Source organism: Mandrillus leucophaeus, unplaced genomic scaffold (assembly GCF_000951045.1).
Source record: "Mandrillus leucophaeus isolate KB7577 unplaced genomic scaffold, Mleu.le_1.0 Scaffold535, whole genome shotgun sequence".
Classification (NCBI taxonomy): domain Eukaryota; kingdom Metazoa; phylum Chordata; class Mammalia; order Primates; family Cercopithecidae; genus Mandrillus; species Mandrillus leucophaeus.
This window is the reverse complement of record NW_012105753.1, coordinates 55,223-72,844: the sequence shown is the minus strand read 5'-3', so window position 1 is coordinate 72,844 and position 17,622 is coordinate 55,223. Positions and strand designations below refer to the sequence as shown.

The window sequence follows — 17,622 nt, the reverse complement described above, 5'->3', positions numbered from 1 at the left end:
ACTTTAGAAATCACATTTTAGGTGTTTGAAGTCAAGTGATAAGTTTGTTGAGCAACTGTCAGCGTCACTGGTAAATAACCTTTTAAAAAATAGTGTGTTTTCACTCTTATCACTAAATGAAAAAGCTGCTGGGCAGGGCTATGTGCATTATGCCTCAAGCACCACGAACTTGCTGATTCAGAAGAAATGGAACATCTTAAAGTTTTATCATGCACATATATCCTCTGAATGACTGGGGCAAATATTCATAACTAAAGAAGACCTCACTGTAGGGCCTTTGTGAGTCATCCAGAAAATAGTAAATCCATCTGGACCAGAGTTGCACCTTATACTCATGAAGACTGTTCAGCTGCAGTTATGTACAAGAAAAGGCAGGGTTATTTGAAGGTGACTGTGTAGGTGTAACAATGAAGAGACTAACATGATTTCATATTTATGTATATCTTTAGGCAAACCTGAAATATATAATTATATAATGAAAATTTAAAAATTAGGATGATTACTAAAATTTAGGATCTAAAATGAAATTGTATAATGAAAACTAAAAAGTTTAGGATGATGAGTTTAAGGGATTATTCACTTTTTAATATTTCATCACAAGATTGCTTTAAAGGGCAGCTCCAATGAAACATTAAAAATAATCACACAAGTTTGATTTCTATATAACTCTTTGGTATATATCAGTTTGAATAATCCTCCTATCATGTTCTGTGATTGTGTGGGAGGCTTAGTCACTAAGACTTTCTAGAGGAACATTTTAATCAGGACAAGCACATTTATTCTAATTTTCCTGAATTACTACCACTCACATAGCTTCCAAGTTAAAAATATTGTACTACAGAATTTTGTTGGCAAGGTTAGTTTAAATTCTGAATGCCTACAGAAAGGAAGATAATTTGCAAATATAGTTTACCCAAGCTGAAAGGGTAGAATTTCTCACCTAATTAATGATTACCTCCTTAGAAAAGACCACCACTCCACAATTATTTGCTACTATTCCACTTTTTTGATTTTCTAACACAAATCAGACAGATGAGATCAGAAACCCAGATCTTCAAATGTAGCTAGTTGACTATGGACCACAGCACTGTGAGAGAAACAGGCAGGGTGATGATTTAGATGAAGATCTGGGTTCATGTCCTGGCCCTAACTGTTATTACCTGTGTTGACTTGGGCAACTCACAAATGCCTGGAGCTAATTAATTAGTTCCTTAATTTCTCAAATGAACATTATAAGGTACTAAATTATATCTCATAACAGTTTCTATGAAATAATAAAATCACACTGGGTTTTATCATAGGAGCTCTGTCCTCTGTGGTGACAACACACACATTAGTGATTAGCTACTACATTCCAGTGCAGCTGGTCATTTCAATGTGCAGAACATTTAATATTTGTAACTTGAGGAATGTCTTTATTAATGACGCCAACTTAATGCAATCTATTATATTAGTCTTTATATATTGAAAGGATCTTTAGATTCTTATAATGAAATCCCTTTCTAGATTGGTTTTTAAATAGAGTGCACAGACATTCTTACACATAGGTTCCTTCCCCACCCCCATTGCTTCCTAATGATGCAGGATTTTCCATGACATCTGGTCTCAGTGTCAACAACCATTTATAGCATATCAGCTGTAATGAGCAGCAACTGTTTGCAAGTTTTGTTCTGTACTTTCATATGAATACAATGGCAACTTCTTTCAATATGAGTCAAGGTTTTCTTGAAACTGTTCAAATGCCTCAAAGTACATAGGCAGGCTGATGGAATCACTTTCAGAACTGGAAGAGACTTGGGAGATAAAATAACTCAAACCTTTCAGTTTCTACATGAGGTAGGGAGGCCCAAAAACATGAAGCCAAGACCTGAAGCTAGATTTTCTAATTCCTTCCTTTTAAAGATGTGATACTAAAGAAACTCCACTAATTGTATAAAAACAGTTATTTTTAAAAGGTAGTTCATTCGGTAGATGTTTTTAGAAGAATTTGAAGTACTCAAAAATATTTACTACCCATATCCAAAACTTATGAAAAAACATAGTTTTAACCTTGCGTCACCAATTATCATATCTTTATTAAGAAACTGATTTGGCAAAAGCAATGGCCTTTAGCATTAATCGTATCAGGCTTTAATTTGTGCACATCTAAAAGACTCAACCATTAGGAATACATACGTAAAATCATGTGTGTTTTATCTCTTTTTAAATTTTGGAATATTATAAAAAGCAAATGAGTAATTTTATTATTCCATATTATTTAATTCTTACATTCCTTTGGATATTATTTTTTAAGGAGTAAAAATTGTCTTTCAAAATTTCTTTCCTTTATTGGAGAATCTCACTCTTTTAACAGAAAATCATTCTCTGCTTGGTGTGTTTTCTGTCACTTATCTTTTGCCAAAGAAGGTGCGAATGAAGCTCCCCAAAATAAACTACTTTTTTTTTTTTTTTTTAGTTTTGCATGAATTGAAAAGCTTGAATGTCAAGCTCACTTGTCCCATTTGTATACATGGTACAAAGGATTTTAGCTTTTATTTTTGTGTGGAATTAATGCCTGAATTCATGTACTTAGCACAAGGAGTTTCTAGCAGATGTATGTGCTATAAGTTTGCAATTAGGAAGTACTCTTTCTATTGCTATGCATATATGAGCAAGTTCATAAGAATCATTCTGTATTCCATTCCTGTTTATTAATTTACTTTTACATTATCAGCACACATTGCTGGGTAGACTGAAAGACCCAGACTGTAACTGCAGTGGGATAGTGCCAATTACCCACAGCTTCTCCACTGCCTGACAAACACTAGACACTCAATAAAGAAATACTGGAATGACTAAATGAATTATTAAACTGATTAAATACATACTTTGTTTCAAAAATATCTAAACATACACACATAGATGATGTGTTCCTTAAACTTTTATCTAAACAAGGCTCTGAGAAAAGTATACTTGTGATTTTATAATTATCCAAAATATAAATTTCACAGGTTCATATATCTACTACCCATGGTTAACAAGAATTTACTAGCTGGGCATGGTGACTCACGCTTGTAATCCCAGGACTTTGGGAGGCCAAGGCGGGTGGATCACGAGGTTGGGAGATCAAGACCATCCTGGCTAACATGGTGAACCCGTGTCTCTCTAAAAATACAAAAAAATTAGCCGGGCGTGGTGGCGAGTGCCTGTAGTTCCAGACACTCCAGAGGCTGAGGCAGGAAACTGGCGTGAACCAGAGCTTGCAGTGAGCTGAGATTGCGCCACTGCACTCCAGCCTGGGCAAACGAGCAAGACTCCGTCTCAAAAAAAAACAAAACAAAAAACAAATTACTAAATACTTCTCATCTCTCCACTTCCCTGAAAACTAATTCCTTTCTACTCTGGTCATAAATTTATTTCTATGAAACAGCCTTAAAGTTCCCATCAAATCTCCAAATTCTCTTCATTAAAATTTCTCTTTCTCTCTCATATCCATCTAATCTATCTATCCATCCATTCAATGACGTTTCCATTAAGTAATGTCGTTCTTCTGAATAGGGGCTAATACTAAAGGCAGTATTCTCTGCTGAACCAATTCACAGGGTGTTAATTTGTTGCTAAAGATTCAGTGGTGTGTATGAAGCCTCCTATCCAGATTGTTGTTCATGAAATAGTTTAATAACCATTTCTGGTACATTTGAACTGCAGAAATCTTACTACTTTGTTTCAAATGTAGTTATTTGAAAAAGCATAGCTTTATAACTATCTCCTTTACTTATTCTGTCAACTAAGTCAAAGAAATTGTATTCTCCAGGATCTTAAATGAGAAAACATATCCGATCTGACATTCCTTTATTTCTTGTGACATTAAAAATTGTCATTTGTTACTGCAACCTTGCTTTGACTTAATATTTTTCTGAATGCAGTACTTGTCTGATGTACTTCCTCCTTTCTGGGAAGAACATCACCAACACGCTTTTCACATATGTATATATATTGATTTTTTTTTTTTTTTTTTGTAGGGATCGGGTCTTGCTATGTTGCACAGGCTGGTATTGAACTCCTGGCCTCAAGCAATCCTCTTGCCTCAGTCTCCCAAAGTGCTTGGATTACAGGCATGTGCCACTGCACCTGGCCTACATACATATTTTTAAATGATCCTTAATTCAATGGCCAGCAGGGTTTCATGCACACAAGGTCTGTTCTTGTTTTGCTCAGTAATTTATGTCCACATTTAAAATGATGCGTAAGTAGCTGCTGAAGGAATGTTTGATGAATATTCATTCTTCTCTTTTTGTATTTGAACTTTAAACCACCAATTCACAAATATCCAACACTGAGTTACAGCACTCAGCTCTTTATAAAGAATTTATATTTTTAAGCACCCGATATTAATTGTCTTCATGCAGCAATCAAATGTGGCAAATGCATTTTATTCTTGTCTCGTTTTCCAAAGGCTGTGGTCAATGCTACCTTACTGATTTTCTAAATGAAAAAGTTTTACTTCATATACCTGTCTACTGCCAAATTGTACTGCCCCTACTCTACGTTATATCATTTTCTTTATTCCTCATGATACAGATTTTGTTTATCTCTGGAAGGCCTGTAGGCAGGACTATTTTAACCTTCTGATTCACTAAACTTAGAACCATTTTCCCAAATTATTCTGAATGTTGCTAGCAAAATTATTTTCCTATCATTGTTTTGACTCATTCTTTGGTCTCTTTACAGGCTTTTAATTTATCCAACTAACTAAACTGAGAAGTAGTAGTGATTAAGCATGCAGAATTGGAATCAAATTTCTTAGGCATCAATCATATTTTACTAGCTGAGTGATCTTAAGTTCTTTCACTTGTGTTTGCTAAATTTTCATTTATGTACTATGGGAATGATCAGAGCGCCTTCCTCATAAAGTTCTGAAGACTGTATGATAAGACAATGCGGGGTACATGGTAACTGCTTGATAAATGGCATCTTTTGCCATTTTGATTATTAAGGTCCTCACTTGATCCAAACACTCCCAAAGACTACAGTCCTATCCCTGAACTGTACTGTACTGTTTATCACCAGCACTAGATCCTTCTAATACTATCTAGATCTATATTAATTGGCCTGCCACTGGACACACCTTAGACAAAAGGTTGTGGTCCATGTATCCACTAGGTTCTGCCTGGTGCCGATGGATGTACCTTCTTGACGCTGATATCCCACCACCCTGACTCTTCTCCTATTGCTTGTTTCAGGGACATACTGAAATTGCCTGTTGTACCTCACCCTTGTTTATAGGGTCCTCATAATTTCCCACTGTCTAATGAGCCCCAATGAGCAGCAGTTACTCAACTAAATAGTGATCTTTATTCTGAAGATATACTTATCTTCTTTATGTTATTCAAATATTAATGAACACTTAATAACCTATTTTACTGAATGCTGCCTTTTATATTATAGATGTACTTTTGGTTGACCTTCATTCATTTCTAAATTGAAGGAATATGCTGCAGGTATTGGCCACGTATAAGCCCCTATGTCAGATACTGTGGAGTATCACAGTATGTTAAACAGCTGTGCTTCCAGAGGGCTTATATACAAATTGTACAGCACTTATATCCTCATAGGTGCTTTTGATCATGATAAACATGACATTTCCTGTGTTTCTTTTTCTCACTGATGTGGACAAATTAAACTATGTGCAACAAACATTTCAATCGCACATCAATTAGCATATTAATTAGTATATGGACACAAAAATACATGGCATAGAAATAGTAAAGGCAAGTTTTTGTTTAAAGCCTGGTAATAAAAATTTCAACAGTTGATCTTTTTAACTTTACTATATTGGTAAACATGCTATCACTATCAGAGTATACATCATGGGTATAAAAGGCACAAAACAAAGCCGGGGATTTGGCATGTTCAAGAGGTACATCAACTGCCTCTAATGCACGTGCTTTGAACTCTCTCAGTGTGTTTATGAAATGGCCTACTGAAGCAAGCACTGAGAACCAGACTCAACTGAAATCCATCCAAGTCAGCAATTTGACAGAAGCTAGGACAACAACTACAAAAATTATAACACGCTCTCTCAAAAGTTCATTTCTGTCCTTTCTCAGAATCAGAATAAGAATGGAGAGCAAAAGTACTTTCCCTGCCTTAAAGAAATCTGATGGGGAATGCAACAAGTTATTTCTTTTGCTGGTAAGCCTCCCTAAAAATCATCTGCTGAAGTTTTTAATTAGTGATGTTAGCTCATATGTCAGAGAATATATTTTTCTTCACAGTCCATGTCCTATTAAAGTTCCAGTCTTTGAAGGGTTCACCTGAGTCCAAATGCTTAGAGAAGTCCCATATTATAATTCCACAAAAAATAACTTTAAAGTTATGGAAGAGGATTCACATTTTTTTATACTTGGCTTTTAAAGTCCACTTATGGTTATATAACATGGAGTAAAATGTTTCAAATAATAAATTTATAGAAGCATCTGAAAAAAAATTGCACAAATGATGTGCATGTTCATATATGTTCACTTAAAAGGAAAGTAGTGCTGTCGGTTCTGAGAGGTAACAAAAGGGGCTCTGTCTGTAAATGGCCAGTAAAGAATTTTTGAGGTGACTGCAAAATACATGAATTTTCAAAGAAACATACTGTTTTTGCTTTATACTAATGGGTACATTTGGTAAGTGTTAGCAGATATATAGTCCTATCTTGGCTCTTCAGAAGAAAATGCCCTTAACCATACCTTTGCATTTGATATTTATTTTATTTTATTTTATTTTTGTATTTTTAGTAGACACGGCATTTCACCGTGTTAGCCAGGATGGTCTCGATCTCCTGACCTCCTGATCCACCCTCCTCGGCCTCCCAAAGTGCTGGGATTACAGGCATGAGCCACCGCATCCGGCCTGCTTTTGATATTTAAAACTCTCAGAATTAAATGAAATCAAAAGAAGATTGCAGAAAACTAAGGCAATGTTTTGCTTATAAATCACATTTTCATGTAATCGGTTTAGAGATATAGTCTTCTAGAACATTAAGTGACTGGAAATATGGATTTACAATTTTTTATAACCAGAAAAGTCTGCACGTGAGAAATAAGTCTAGGTCCTCTCACTAAACACACACAGTTTTAGACATTCTAAATTATCCTTTGCCACCTTTGTCCTAATGCCTAGAAAATGCTGAGTCTGAAAGAATCAAAACTATATAGTGCTCACATTTACTATTTTACTCATCCAGTAGTTTTTCATTTCAATTTCTAGGCTTCACTGTTTTTCTGAAATTCCACAGGTAAAACTAGAGTACTGGGAAATGGAGACAGAAAATTAATGAAAAAATATTCCCCTTGTGAGCTATTTCATTTCTGAATGATCTGAAAATTCTCTGTCCTCAAAGGTATCAGATGCTGAGTGAAGTCTTAAGGGTATCAGTAGGCATTCAAATAAGAATATATATATATAAGGATATCCATATATATTTGTTACATAAATATTATTTGATGATTAAATTTGTTTTGTTTTCTTTACATCTATAGTTTCAGAAGACACTAGTATCTTGGTCTTTAGGAATATAAATAAATAAAAAACTAAGAGGCCTCAGTGTCCTCAGAATTCTTAGGACTAATGTTAAGGGAAAGAGAATGGGGTTCTTTAGCACACAATCGTTTAGGCTAAAACTTCACCTAATAACTTTATCTCTACTCACTTTATAATTTTACTAAGTATTTACATAATATTGGGTATATATCATATGAATATAAAATGTTTGATCAATGTCCATAGAACAAATTTAGAGTGAAGAAGAGATCAAGTCCTATTGAAAGTCACATTAATGCTATATCCATCCTTACAAGGAAAGACATATAGCATCCTATTTATTGTTAATGTTGGGAAGTTATTTCTATCGGGATAAATCAAGATTTATATGTCTCAAGTGTGTGTTAGAGATGAAATAAGAGAGATTGTGGTGAGGGAAAGTTCCTGAGTAATGTGCTGGAATAAGTCCACACAACTTTATTGCTCATACTTTGCCTTTACAGGCATAATTGCAGCTGAACAGTCATTAGGAACTGTGTGGTGGTTTATCTTCTCCAACGGCATTACTCACCTTCAGGTCCCGATGGACCACGCCCATCTGATGGCAGTGTAGCACAGCCTCCAGGATCTGCTGAATGCAATGACTGCATGCAAACACCAGGGGGCGTGTGTTAGTTCCAAGCTTACACTCACTGTCTGTATACCCTCAGAGAGACTGGGTTAAAGTGCAGAGCTAGCAGACAACTGGGGTTGTATTGTACCACCTTCAGTCATGTAAACATATTGCTCAAGTAGAGTGACTACTACCTCAGAACAATCAGATCTTGCCAGATGTGAGCCAGAATGTGGGTCCATTTGTTCTAGAAAAATCCATTTTGAAAATAGTTCATGTCATTCAGAAGATCATTTCCTGGTTATAAATTCTTTCAGGAAATAAACTGGAACACAAATATAATCTTTGTAGCTGTTGTGTTCCGCCTCCACCCCATCATATAAACTGTTTCCCTTTTCTCTCCCATTTTTCCAGTATTGTCCTAAAAGCTGAACATTAACAGTCAGGGCACCATTAAGGTTAAATTAAGATACCTAATGAATTTTTGATAAATCATTAACTTCTTGTGCTTTAATTTAGCTGGCAATTATTATCTCTTGCCTAAGGGTTCATCAGACTCAAATGGAGCAATGTGTAACCAGTTGTTCTGCTACAGCAACCCATGGTCTCAGAACAGAAGTGGTGTTTAAATCTACAGGCGGACATACATCACAGGCCAAGTTTATCTCCAGGCAAATGCTGGGCAATTAAAGAAAGCCTACCCCTAACCCCTTTTGGTAGTTTACTGCTTGGAAACTTAAACAGGTTGTATTTTTCAGTATTCTTCCCTTTTTGCTATGATGTATATTTAGCCTGTAGATGAGCAAACTGGAAGAGGCATCATGCATTATCATTTCATCATATACTCATTTTAGAAAAAAGTTGGGAAAGGCAAGGGAACCATTTTAAATACCCACCCTCTGCCCTTTCCCCAGAAAAAAAAACAAAACTGCTTTGATTCAGATTTATGGACTCCATATACTGACCTTCAGGTCCCTGTGAACTATGCCATTTAGGTGACAATGATTTACACTTTCTAGAATCTGCTGTATACAATGACTGCAAAGATACAAGGGCAGAATGGAAGGGAGAACATTTTAAAGGCACATAATCACATTGAATATGAAATAAAACAAAAGTCCCAATGAAACAAACAAACAAACAAAAATTATATTTCTTCACATGTTTTTAGCTTTACATCGGAATCAAATAATGCTGAATAAAGCTAATTTTGGTTCTAACAAAAATGACATCCAACATAGACTTTGTGACATGTTCAGACAAAACAATTTGAGCTGTGTTGTTTTCATTGTAAGTGTGCAAATTAAATAACATGTATAAGAAGGTAAAATTTCCATATTCAGAAAGAAAAATTTATAAAGAATTCCCATAATGTTCTGGGAAAATTCTTCAGAGATATAAAATATCCAGGTATTTCTTATACACATCTAAACTGTTTAAAATCTGAGGTCACAATTAAACACGTGTTGAAACAAGAGGGTAAACACAGATGAAGTGGCAGGTGAAACAAGGGTCAAAAAAAATGGAGGGACACATTTACCATTTTGCCTTAGAAGTGTTGCTTTAGTAAAGTATATAACAGGAAAACAAATGCAAGTCTCCAACAATAACGGGAGAATTTAAAGCAAACCCATAAATAAAATAAACTCCGCTTTAGTATAAGAATATTTTGGGGAAGAGCTAGGGAGCTTTCAAAGAATAAATAAATACAAATTTATAATCCCCTGGAGCATTGGTAATTGTTAAACCTATTTCCATACACTTCAGTGAAGAAAAACTTTTGCTTCATACTATATCAAAATGCACATTTTATGCTATTCTTATTAAAGGTTCACTGATGTCAAATGGACTGCTAATTAGAGAGGAGAAATCCTTGTTTGGCACCTATAAGGTCCTGTGAGCTTCATCTGACATATAATACTGTAGAACATATCACAGTGATGAATTTTGTATAAGTTCACTGTGTAATCCAAATGTAATCCAAAGTATGTCCTGAACTACATTTATTCATTGAAAGATGAAGCAAACATTTTAGTAAGGACATTTTCAACTGTTTAATGTATAAAATAATATTATTCCAAAGAAAAATCTTGAATTTAAAAAAGTAATCACCCTCTGATTTACTACAATGTAAATAATTTAAAAATTGATCATGACTATGATTTTTCTAGTTCTCTTAATAACAGTACGACTAAAAGGGTCTCACATTCATTGCTGTTGACTACATTGCTTATTTAAGTATTGGTCATTATTTTTAAACCATAGGAATCTTTTTTCTTTTACAATAATGTTCACTTTGCACTACTCTTTAGGAATATTTCTCTTACTGTTCTCAAACAACAAGGATAAATTATTGAATCTTGGGAATAACAGAAGATATTACTAGTGAGAATGGATTCAATTCTTACATTTTTGAGAACTAGTAAAAATTTTTTACCATTTTCTTGACAATCAAATATCCTCTTTTGAGACAGGGTCTCACTCTGTCGCCCAGGCTGGAGTGTAGTGGCATGATCTCTGCAGCCTCCACCTCCTAGATTCAAGGGATTCTCCTGCCTCAGCCTCCGGATTATCTGGGACTACAGAAGCGTGCCGCCACACCTGGCTAATTTTATATTTTCAATAGAGAGGGGTTTCACCATGTTGCCCAGGTTGGTCTCAAACTCCTGGGCTCGAGCATTCCTCCCACCCTGGCCTCCCAAAGTTCTGGGACTATAGGAGTGGGACACCACATCTAACTGAGAAATAGCCTCCTTATTCTTGTAGTTAGAAGGAAATGTTTGTTCTCTAATTTTGTCTGAGAGCTTTCTTAAAAAAATATCTTAGGGCTCTTTAGCAGTAAAAATTGTCTCTATTTTAATTTCAACCAGTATTTTTGAAACCAAGTAACAGCCTGTTTAACATAACTTTGAAGGGCAAAATAAATGAAATTCCCCAGTTTAGTACCTTGATTAAAAGTATTACTGTTTCTTGGCAAGTGGCCAAATAGCTACTTTCAGAGGTTCCCCTAGGCCCCTTTCAGGACCCTAATGTGGGGATTTGGGGTAAACTGAGCAAGTGATGATTCACTCATCATAGTATAAATTACACAGAATTTTCTATTTGACTTTGGCCATAAAAATTACATTAAAAAATTAGAGTGTAGTCATGTACGGATAGATTCGCAAACTACCATAAACAGTTCATTAAACCAAGAAGAAAAATTAGAAACTTAGAAGTGTGCCTCTGAGGGCAAGGAGGGGCTGGGAACCTTAACATCAGCTGGACATCTGTTGAGGGTCAGGCTACAATGGGATCAGCAAGCCTTGGGAAGCTCCGACGGCATTACAGAATGGAGGCAGATTCAATCTCTGCCCCCAAACACCTCATTTACATTGCTAATAATGAGCCAATCACTCTTGATCAGATTTTTTAAATTAAATGACAGTTACAGAATATATAAAAGTACAGAGGAAAATTAACACCATGCAGTCTAAGTAATATCTAAGCAAGTGGTTAATGTTACTCCACTCCAAAAATGTTGCTTTGGGTAGCCTAGGAAGTTGCAAATTAGACAAAAAACTTAGTCTTTTTTTAACTTTTGTAAAGATTTTGCCAATTAACAAGATAGAAAAATTACTCTTGAACTCTCTTAAATGCTTGAATTAAGTATTTTTCAACTCAGAGGTCCAAGGGTTTTAATGAAATTTCCAAAGAGTTAATTAGCTAGTAATAGTTCCTTAAAAAGACCACTGAGACTTTCTTCAGTCTATTTCTGCTTTGTGATTAGATATTCATTGTTCAGTAGAACTTTCTGTGATGATGAAAATGTTATATATCTGGTCTGGTCAATTGGTAGCTACTAGACACTTGTGGCTACTAGGCAGTTGGTTAGACCAGCTACGTGGTCAGACCAACTGAGAAATACATTTTTAATGTAATCTAATTTTAATTAACTGAAATTGCAATAGCCACATGTGACTACTGGCTAACACTAGGCAACCTAGAATCTATCTAGGGATCAGAGGATTTCAATCTCTGATCTCTGACCTTTACTAAAAAATATATTGCTTTAGCAGAAGTCATTCCAGTTAGGTGGGGTGTTTTGCTTTGTGTTTTCTTGTTGTTTTTGATAAAATATGTAATCTAACTACAGATGTTAAATAAAAATATAGACTAGATTCATAGTTTTTTTTTTTTTTTCTAAGAATCATCCTGGAGATCCTTAAAACATTTGTTTGTACAAACATGCATTTGTAAAGAAATATACTGAAAAAGTATTATTTGAATGTTGAGTCTTGTATCTTGCCCAGGGCAAGTCACTTACCTGGCATCAGCTTCACTGTAGTATTCTCTTGCCACTATGTCTTCAAACAGTTCACCTCCGGTAACTCTGGGAAGACAAAAAAAGATAATCGCATTTAAAAAGAAGAAAAAAATAAGCATCAATAGATTTGCAAATGTGTTCATATAGATTTTTTTCTTAGAGGATTTAAAAAGTTATCAAAACATTTTAAACCTTAAGACTCTTCATAAGTCAAATCTATATTATACTAAACATTTTAATATTTTTTATTTGTCTATCATCAGACACATGAGGTCACAATTTTCTGTATGCCATAAATATATTAGGCAATATCTTTTACATAAAATGGTTTTCATTTCAATTTTTCAAATATTAATGGATACCTGACAAAATTTTGGCACAGTTTAGAAACATTTTCTAAACGAAAGGAGATGATACACATCATAGCTATTGAGTATGAGTTTGCAGGCTGTATCCTTCCCTGTATCCTTTTGCTATTTTTGCATGTGTGCATCCTTAAAGATACATTTTTCCCCTTGAAAACACACACATAAAAGTAGATACTTTTCCCACAAAAGTGGGATCACGTACTATATGTAAATAATTAAGCTAATCATATTTGTCATTTTACATTAAATTATGGGCATGATGTCATATCAGAAGCATTTTCCCCCAATTTAATGTAACATAGCAATCAATAGAGATATGCATGTGTGTACATACATGCGTGCACACACATATATGTGCATATTAGAGGGTATTTCTACAAGAGAAATTCTTACAGGTAAAATTACTGGGTGAAAGAGTACCCACGTTTAAAATTTTGTAGAGCAGACAGGGCAAATCGCCTTCCAAAGTGGTTGCACCCCCAACATTATGAAGGTGCCCACAGGCCCAAATCATTACTGGTCATAGTTATTATTAATAAATAAACACCTATTCAATTGTGGAAAATTCACGTTAATATGAATTTCTTGGTTATTAGTAAGGTAGGCCATTTTCTCATTTATCAACCATTTCTTCTTCTGCTATGATCTCGCTTGATTTTAAAAGGATATTTCATCTTTGGGATTTAACCTTGTAAGAGCTAACATTTGCTGAGTTCTTACAATAAACCACACATTGTACTAAGCATTATATTAACTCATAAATCCCCACAATCGCCCGCCAAGCAATTCCCCTCCCAGTTTATTGATGAGAAAATGGAGGCCCAGAGAAGTTAAGTAACTTGCCCAAGATCACACAGTCTTTAGTGACACAGGCAGGCCATCGACTCCACAGCTCATGCCCTCAACCACTCCACAGTGCACATTTTCCAATAATGACATTGCCAGTCTTTCCAGTTTAGAAGGCATGAGTCATTTGGAAAAGCATCAAGTAAAGGTATAGAGCTTCATGTATGAACACTATAGAGTGAGATAAAAGGATTCTAAATTCGTTTTTCTTTTTGTTCACTTATTTGCTTTTTTGCTTTATTAAGTTCTGAAACATCATCAAAGGATAGCATGTTTTAGAGATCACCAGTTAGTATTCTCTCCCTTATTCTCCTTCCCAAAATGAAAAGATGCGATACTAAAAATTATAAATATGTTTGAACATTCATGCAACTTCTGCCTCTCTTAATTGCATTCTGGATACTTCAAAGTCCTTTAATGTCAGTCATTACTTCCAATTCTATTATTTTTACATATAAAATGTTTACCTAAAATTATCATATAAATCTTCATATAGGCATGTTCTAAAAATCATGGTTACATGTACATAATTCCATTTAATAGCATAGCTATTTATTCCAATTAGAATCTATAACAAGGCTATCACCCAATGTATCTCACATAAATTACAATGCAAAATAATTAGACAAAAAACACTTTCAACAAAACTACTGTTGCCTGTATAGTGATGATTTTGTGAGATTTCTTCCTTTGAATGTGACTAATGTATTATAGATATAATATGTACTCATAGTTATCCTTGTTTTTGATCATAAGTACCTAGAAAACCTACATATATTAGACAATTTGGGATTGTTAAAATGTTTAATAAACATTGATTAAAGTCTACTGACATTAATAAAATTGTTGCTATTTATAGGCTCCTTAAACATATTATTTGCCCTATGAGAAATACCAGATCCTGGATCACTGGGCTATCAACTTACTGATCTTTGTTATGTTAGCATCTAACCTAGCATTAATACATATTTGCTTAATTAATGACTCTTGAAATAATGATTAAATGAATAAACCCAGTTACAGAATCATGCTATCCATTTCATTTACTGTAAGTCTGGACTTTACCTGAGCTTAAAAAAAATCATACACATACCAAAGTTTAGTTATACATGGCAATAGGTTTCATTTCCTAAGGGGTTCATATTTAAAGGAGAATACTTGAAAGTCAGGGGGACTAGCATTCTGGTAGTTTTCAATAAATCATAATAGCTTTAGACAAATTTGAAGGGTGTAGAGTTTCATGTTGAGTTTTAGATTATGTAGTTAACTGTGTCTGACAATGTTCTCTCTCCTAGCATTCATTCTTCCCAATATTTAAAAATATCTTTACACAAATGAAACCATTTTATTTCTTCTATACGTATGATAAATGTCTGAAAAGAAAAAAATGGCAGTTATAATAGAATTCAATGTCTTGAAGAGAAGTTACTGAATTTTCTAACTTTAACATATTTCTATACTTACATTGCTGTTTAATAGAACACAAAGTTAAGCCATAGTTACTACATATTTTTGAAAATGTTTAGTGTGCTGTGTGAAATTTCATATAGTGCCCAAATTAAATCAGTTTCATGAATAAACTGTTAATTAATTAGAGATTTTGTGAATATATTGATGTCAGAGTTCTACTATGATATGAAGCATATCAATTATAAATTTGGAGCATTAATTACCATTTATGTATCTCCAGAACATTAGGGCTCACAAGCAAAAAAAAGATAACTCTAGAACATGAAAAGATGAGACTATATATCAGAAAGATAAATATTTGTGTTATTGCTGTTATTTATAGTGATGTTGATTCACACTGTATTACCCTGTACAATAAATTGTTCTTTTGTTTCTAGTGTACAATTTGTAACTCACATCAGAAATGGTTAAAATTAGTTTCATCCAGAATACTACATTCGTAAAATTTCATCAGTAATAGATCTTTGACCATGAGGTTGAACAGCAAGTAGAGTCAAAGACAGGGATTTAAAAAAAAAATGGTGCCACATTAACCCAAGGAATAGCCCTGACTTGGAGATTAAAAGCAGTGCTCAAGGTGGTGGGGGAAAGCCAGGAACTTCAGGTTGGAGCCGACGCAAAACAGGAACCAAGAGCAGCACCCAGTTAATGCACAAGTAGGAGGCAATCTTGCTAAGGTAGGATTGGGACTAACTCCTGGAAAAATGAGTAATTTCCCCTGGGAAATTAACTTAAAGCTGAAGAACAAGCCTAGTGAGATGAAATTGCCAGACCTGAAATCCAAGCCTCTGAGCAGAGTTAACAGAGGTTCATTAAGCAGTTAAACAAAGAATCACCACCATCAGATTTTTGTTTGTCAAAAAACATATCTCATGCTGCCTTGCATTTAAGCAATTGGTATGTCTTCATTTAGTGATGAAGGCAGAAGTTGTAATGGTGACATATTCATCTGTGTCACCTGCATGGTCATCCAACACACTGTCTTCCACTTGTTGAACAATAACAACAAATATCCATTGGGTGTTTATTGTGTGTGCAACTACCTGGATATTTGTGCCCTGTCCTCAACTAATAGCTTAAAATCCTAACCCCCAAAGTGCTGATATTAGGAGGTGGGGCCTGTGGGAGGTAATCAGGTCATGAAGGTGGAGCCCTCATTTGGTGCCCTTACCAAAGGGACTCCAGAGAGCTCTCTCCTCTCTTTTCTCCATGTAGAAATATAAGAAAAAGTCAGTAGCCTGCAGTCCAGGAAAAAGCCCTCGCCAGAACCAGACCACACTGGCACGCTGATCTCAGACTTCCAGCCTTCAGGACTGTGAGAAATGTCTGTTGTTCAAGCCACTCAGGCTATGGTATTCTGTTAAGCAGCCCAAAAGACTAAGAAAATGTGCCAAGACCAAGCGCTGTTCTAAGTGCTCTAGAGATTGTAACACAGCAACCCTATGAAGTAATACTAGTGCTATTTCTGTTTTACAGACAAGGAAATGAAAGTAATGGAGATTAAGGACATTTCCCAAGAACACACACAAAAGAAAAGAAAAGGACTAGTTTTTTTCTTGTCTGTGCTAGCCTACTAGCTTGCCCCTTGGACACAATTTGGGGAGCAGAGCAGGGTAAGACAAGGGGCTTGGAATAGCCCAAAGGATCATGCAAAAAGACTGGGAAGAATACAGACATAAAGAATTCCCACTTACATGCTCTTTAATCATTGATTAAAGTCAGACAGTTTGACTACTGGTGGGGGCAGGAGAGTAGTCACTGGTCAGTGTGAAGCTGATCAGGGCTCATTAGTAGGAGTGTTACTGGGTGTCTTGGCTGGATGATTCTACATTACGAGTGTGCAGCTATCCTATATATGGCAAGACTTCAACACCAGGCCCCGTTCTAGGTGCGGCAGCACTACCTTGTCAGCGTGCCAACCAGTGTGCCAACTCCATCCATTCCTAGTTACCCCAGGGGCTCCCTAAGGACCCCTGAAGGGAACCACGTGTCTAAATGAACAAAGTCTATGGGGATACAATGAAAAATGTAGGTCTCCTTAGTACCATGTTCTAAGACATAAAGTAAATCAAGCCAACCAGTGGTGTAAGGGTCTGTCAGGCAGAGCACATGAATGATAATGGGACATTGTCTCTTCAGTACCTTACACAGTGCCTGGCACACAGAAAGAGCTTAATAAATGTTTTCCGAGTGAATAAGTGATTAAATAATTAAATGGATGACTGAATTGATAAGCACCAGTTCATGATTTTCTGGTTTGACCTGTTATTTGAGCTAGTACTTGAGGGTGAAGAGGCCCAATCACCATTTCTATTATGTATCTATTGATCTCTAACTAAATCTTGCTGATTGTATCTCCAAAACAGGACTTGAATCAAGACTACTATCTCCACTACAATGTCACCAGCCTAAGTCTCTGCTATCTCTCACACGTACCACTGCAATAACTCCTAACCGGCCCCATTTCCTGTCTTGGCCCCACCCCCCGGCCCCGCCCTGCCCCGCATCAA

At 35.4% G+C, this 17,622-nt stretch overlaps 1 protein-coding gene across 1 annotated transcript in view; it reads right to left on the bottom strand.

Annotated features, from left to right (window-relative positions):
* Positions 1–17,053, bottom strand: part of CAMK2D (calcium/calmodulin-dependent protein kinase II delta) — a 115,911-nt gene extending 98,858 nt beyond the window's left edge. Inside the window, exons 1-3 of the mRNA XM_011997286.1 lie at positions 17,016–17,053; positions 12,429–12,494; positions 8,081–8,153 (exon numbers count right to left, since the gene is read on the bottom strand). Of these exons, the coding sequence (XP_011852676.1) occupies positions 8,081–8,153; positions 12,429–12,494; positions 17,016–17,053 (177 nt within the window). The remainder of the gene's footprint in view (positions 1–8,080; positions 8,154–12,428; positions 12,495–17,015) is intronic.
* Positions 17,054–17,622: the final 569 nt, after the last annotated feature.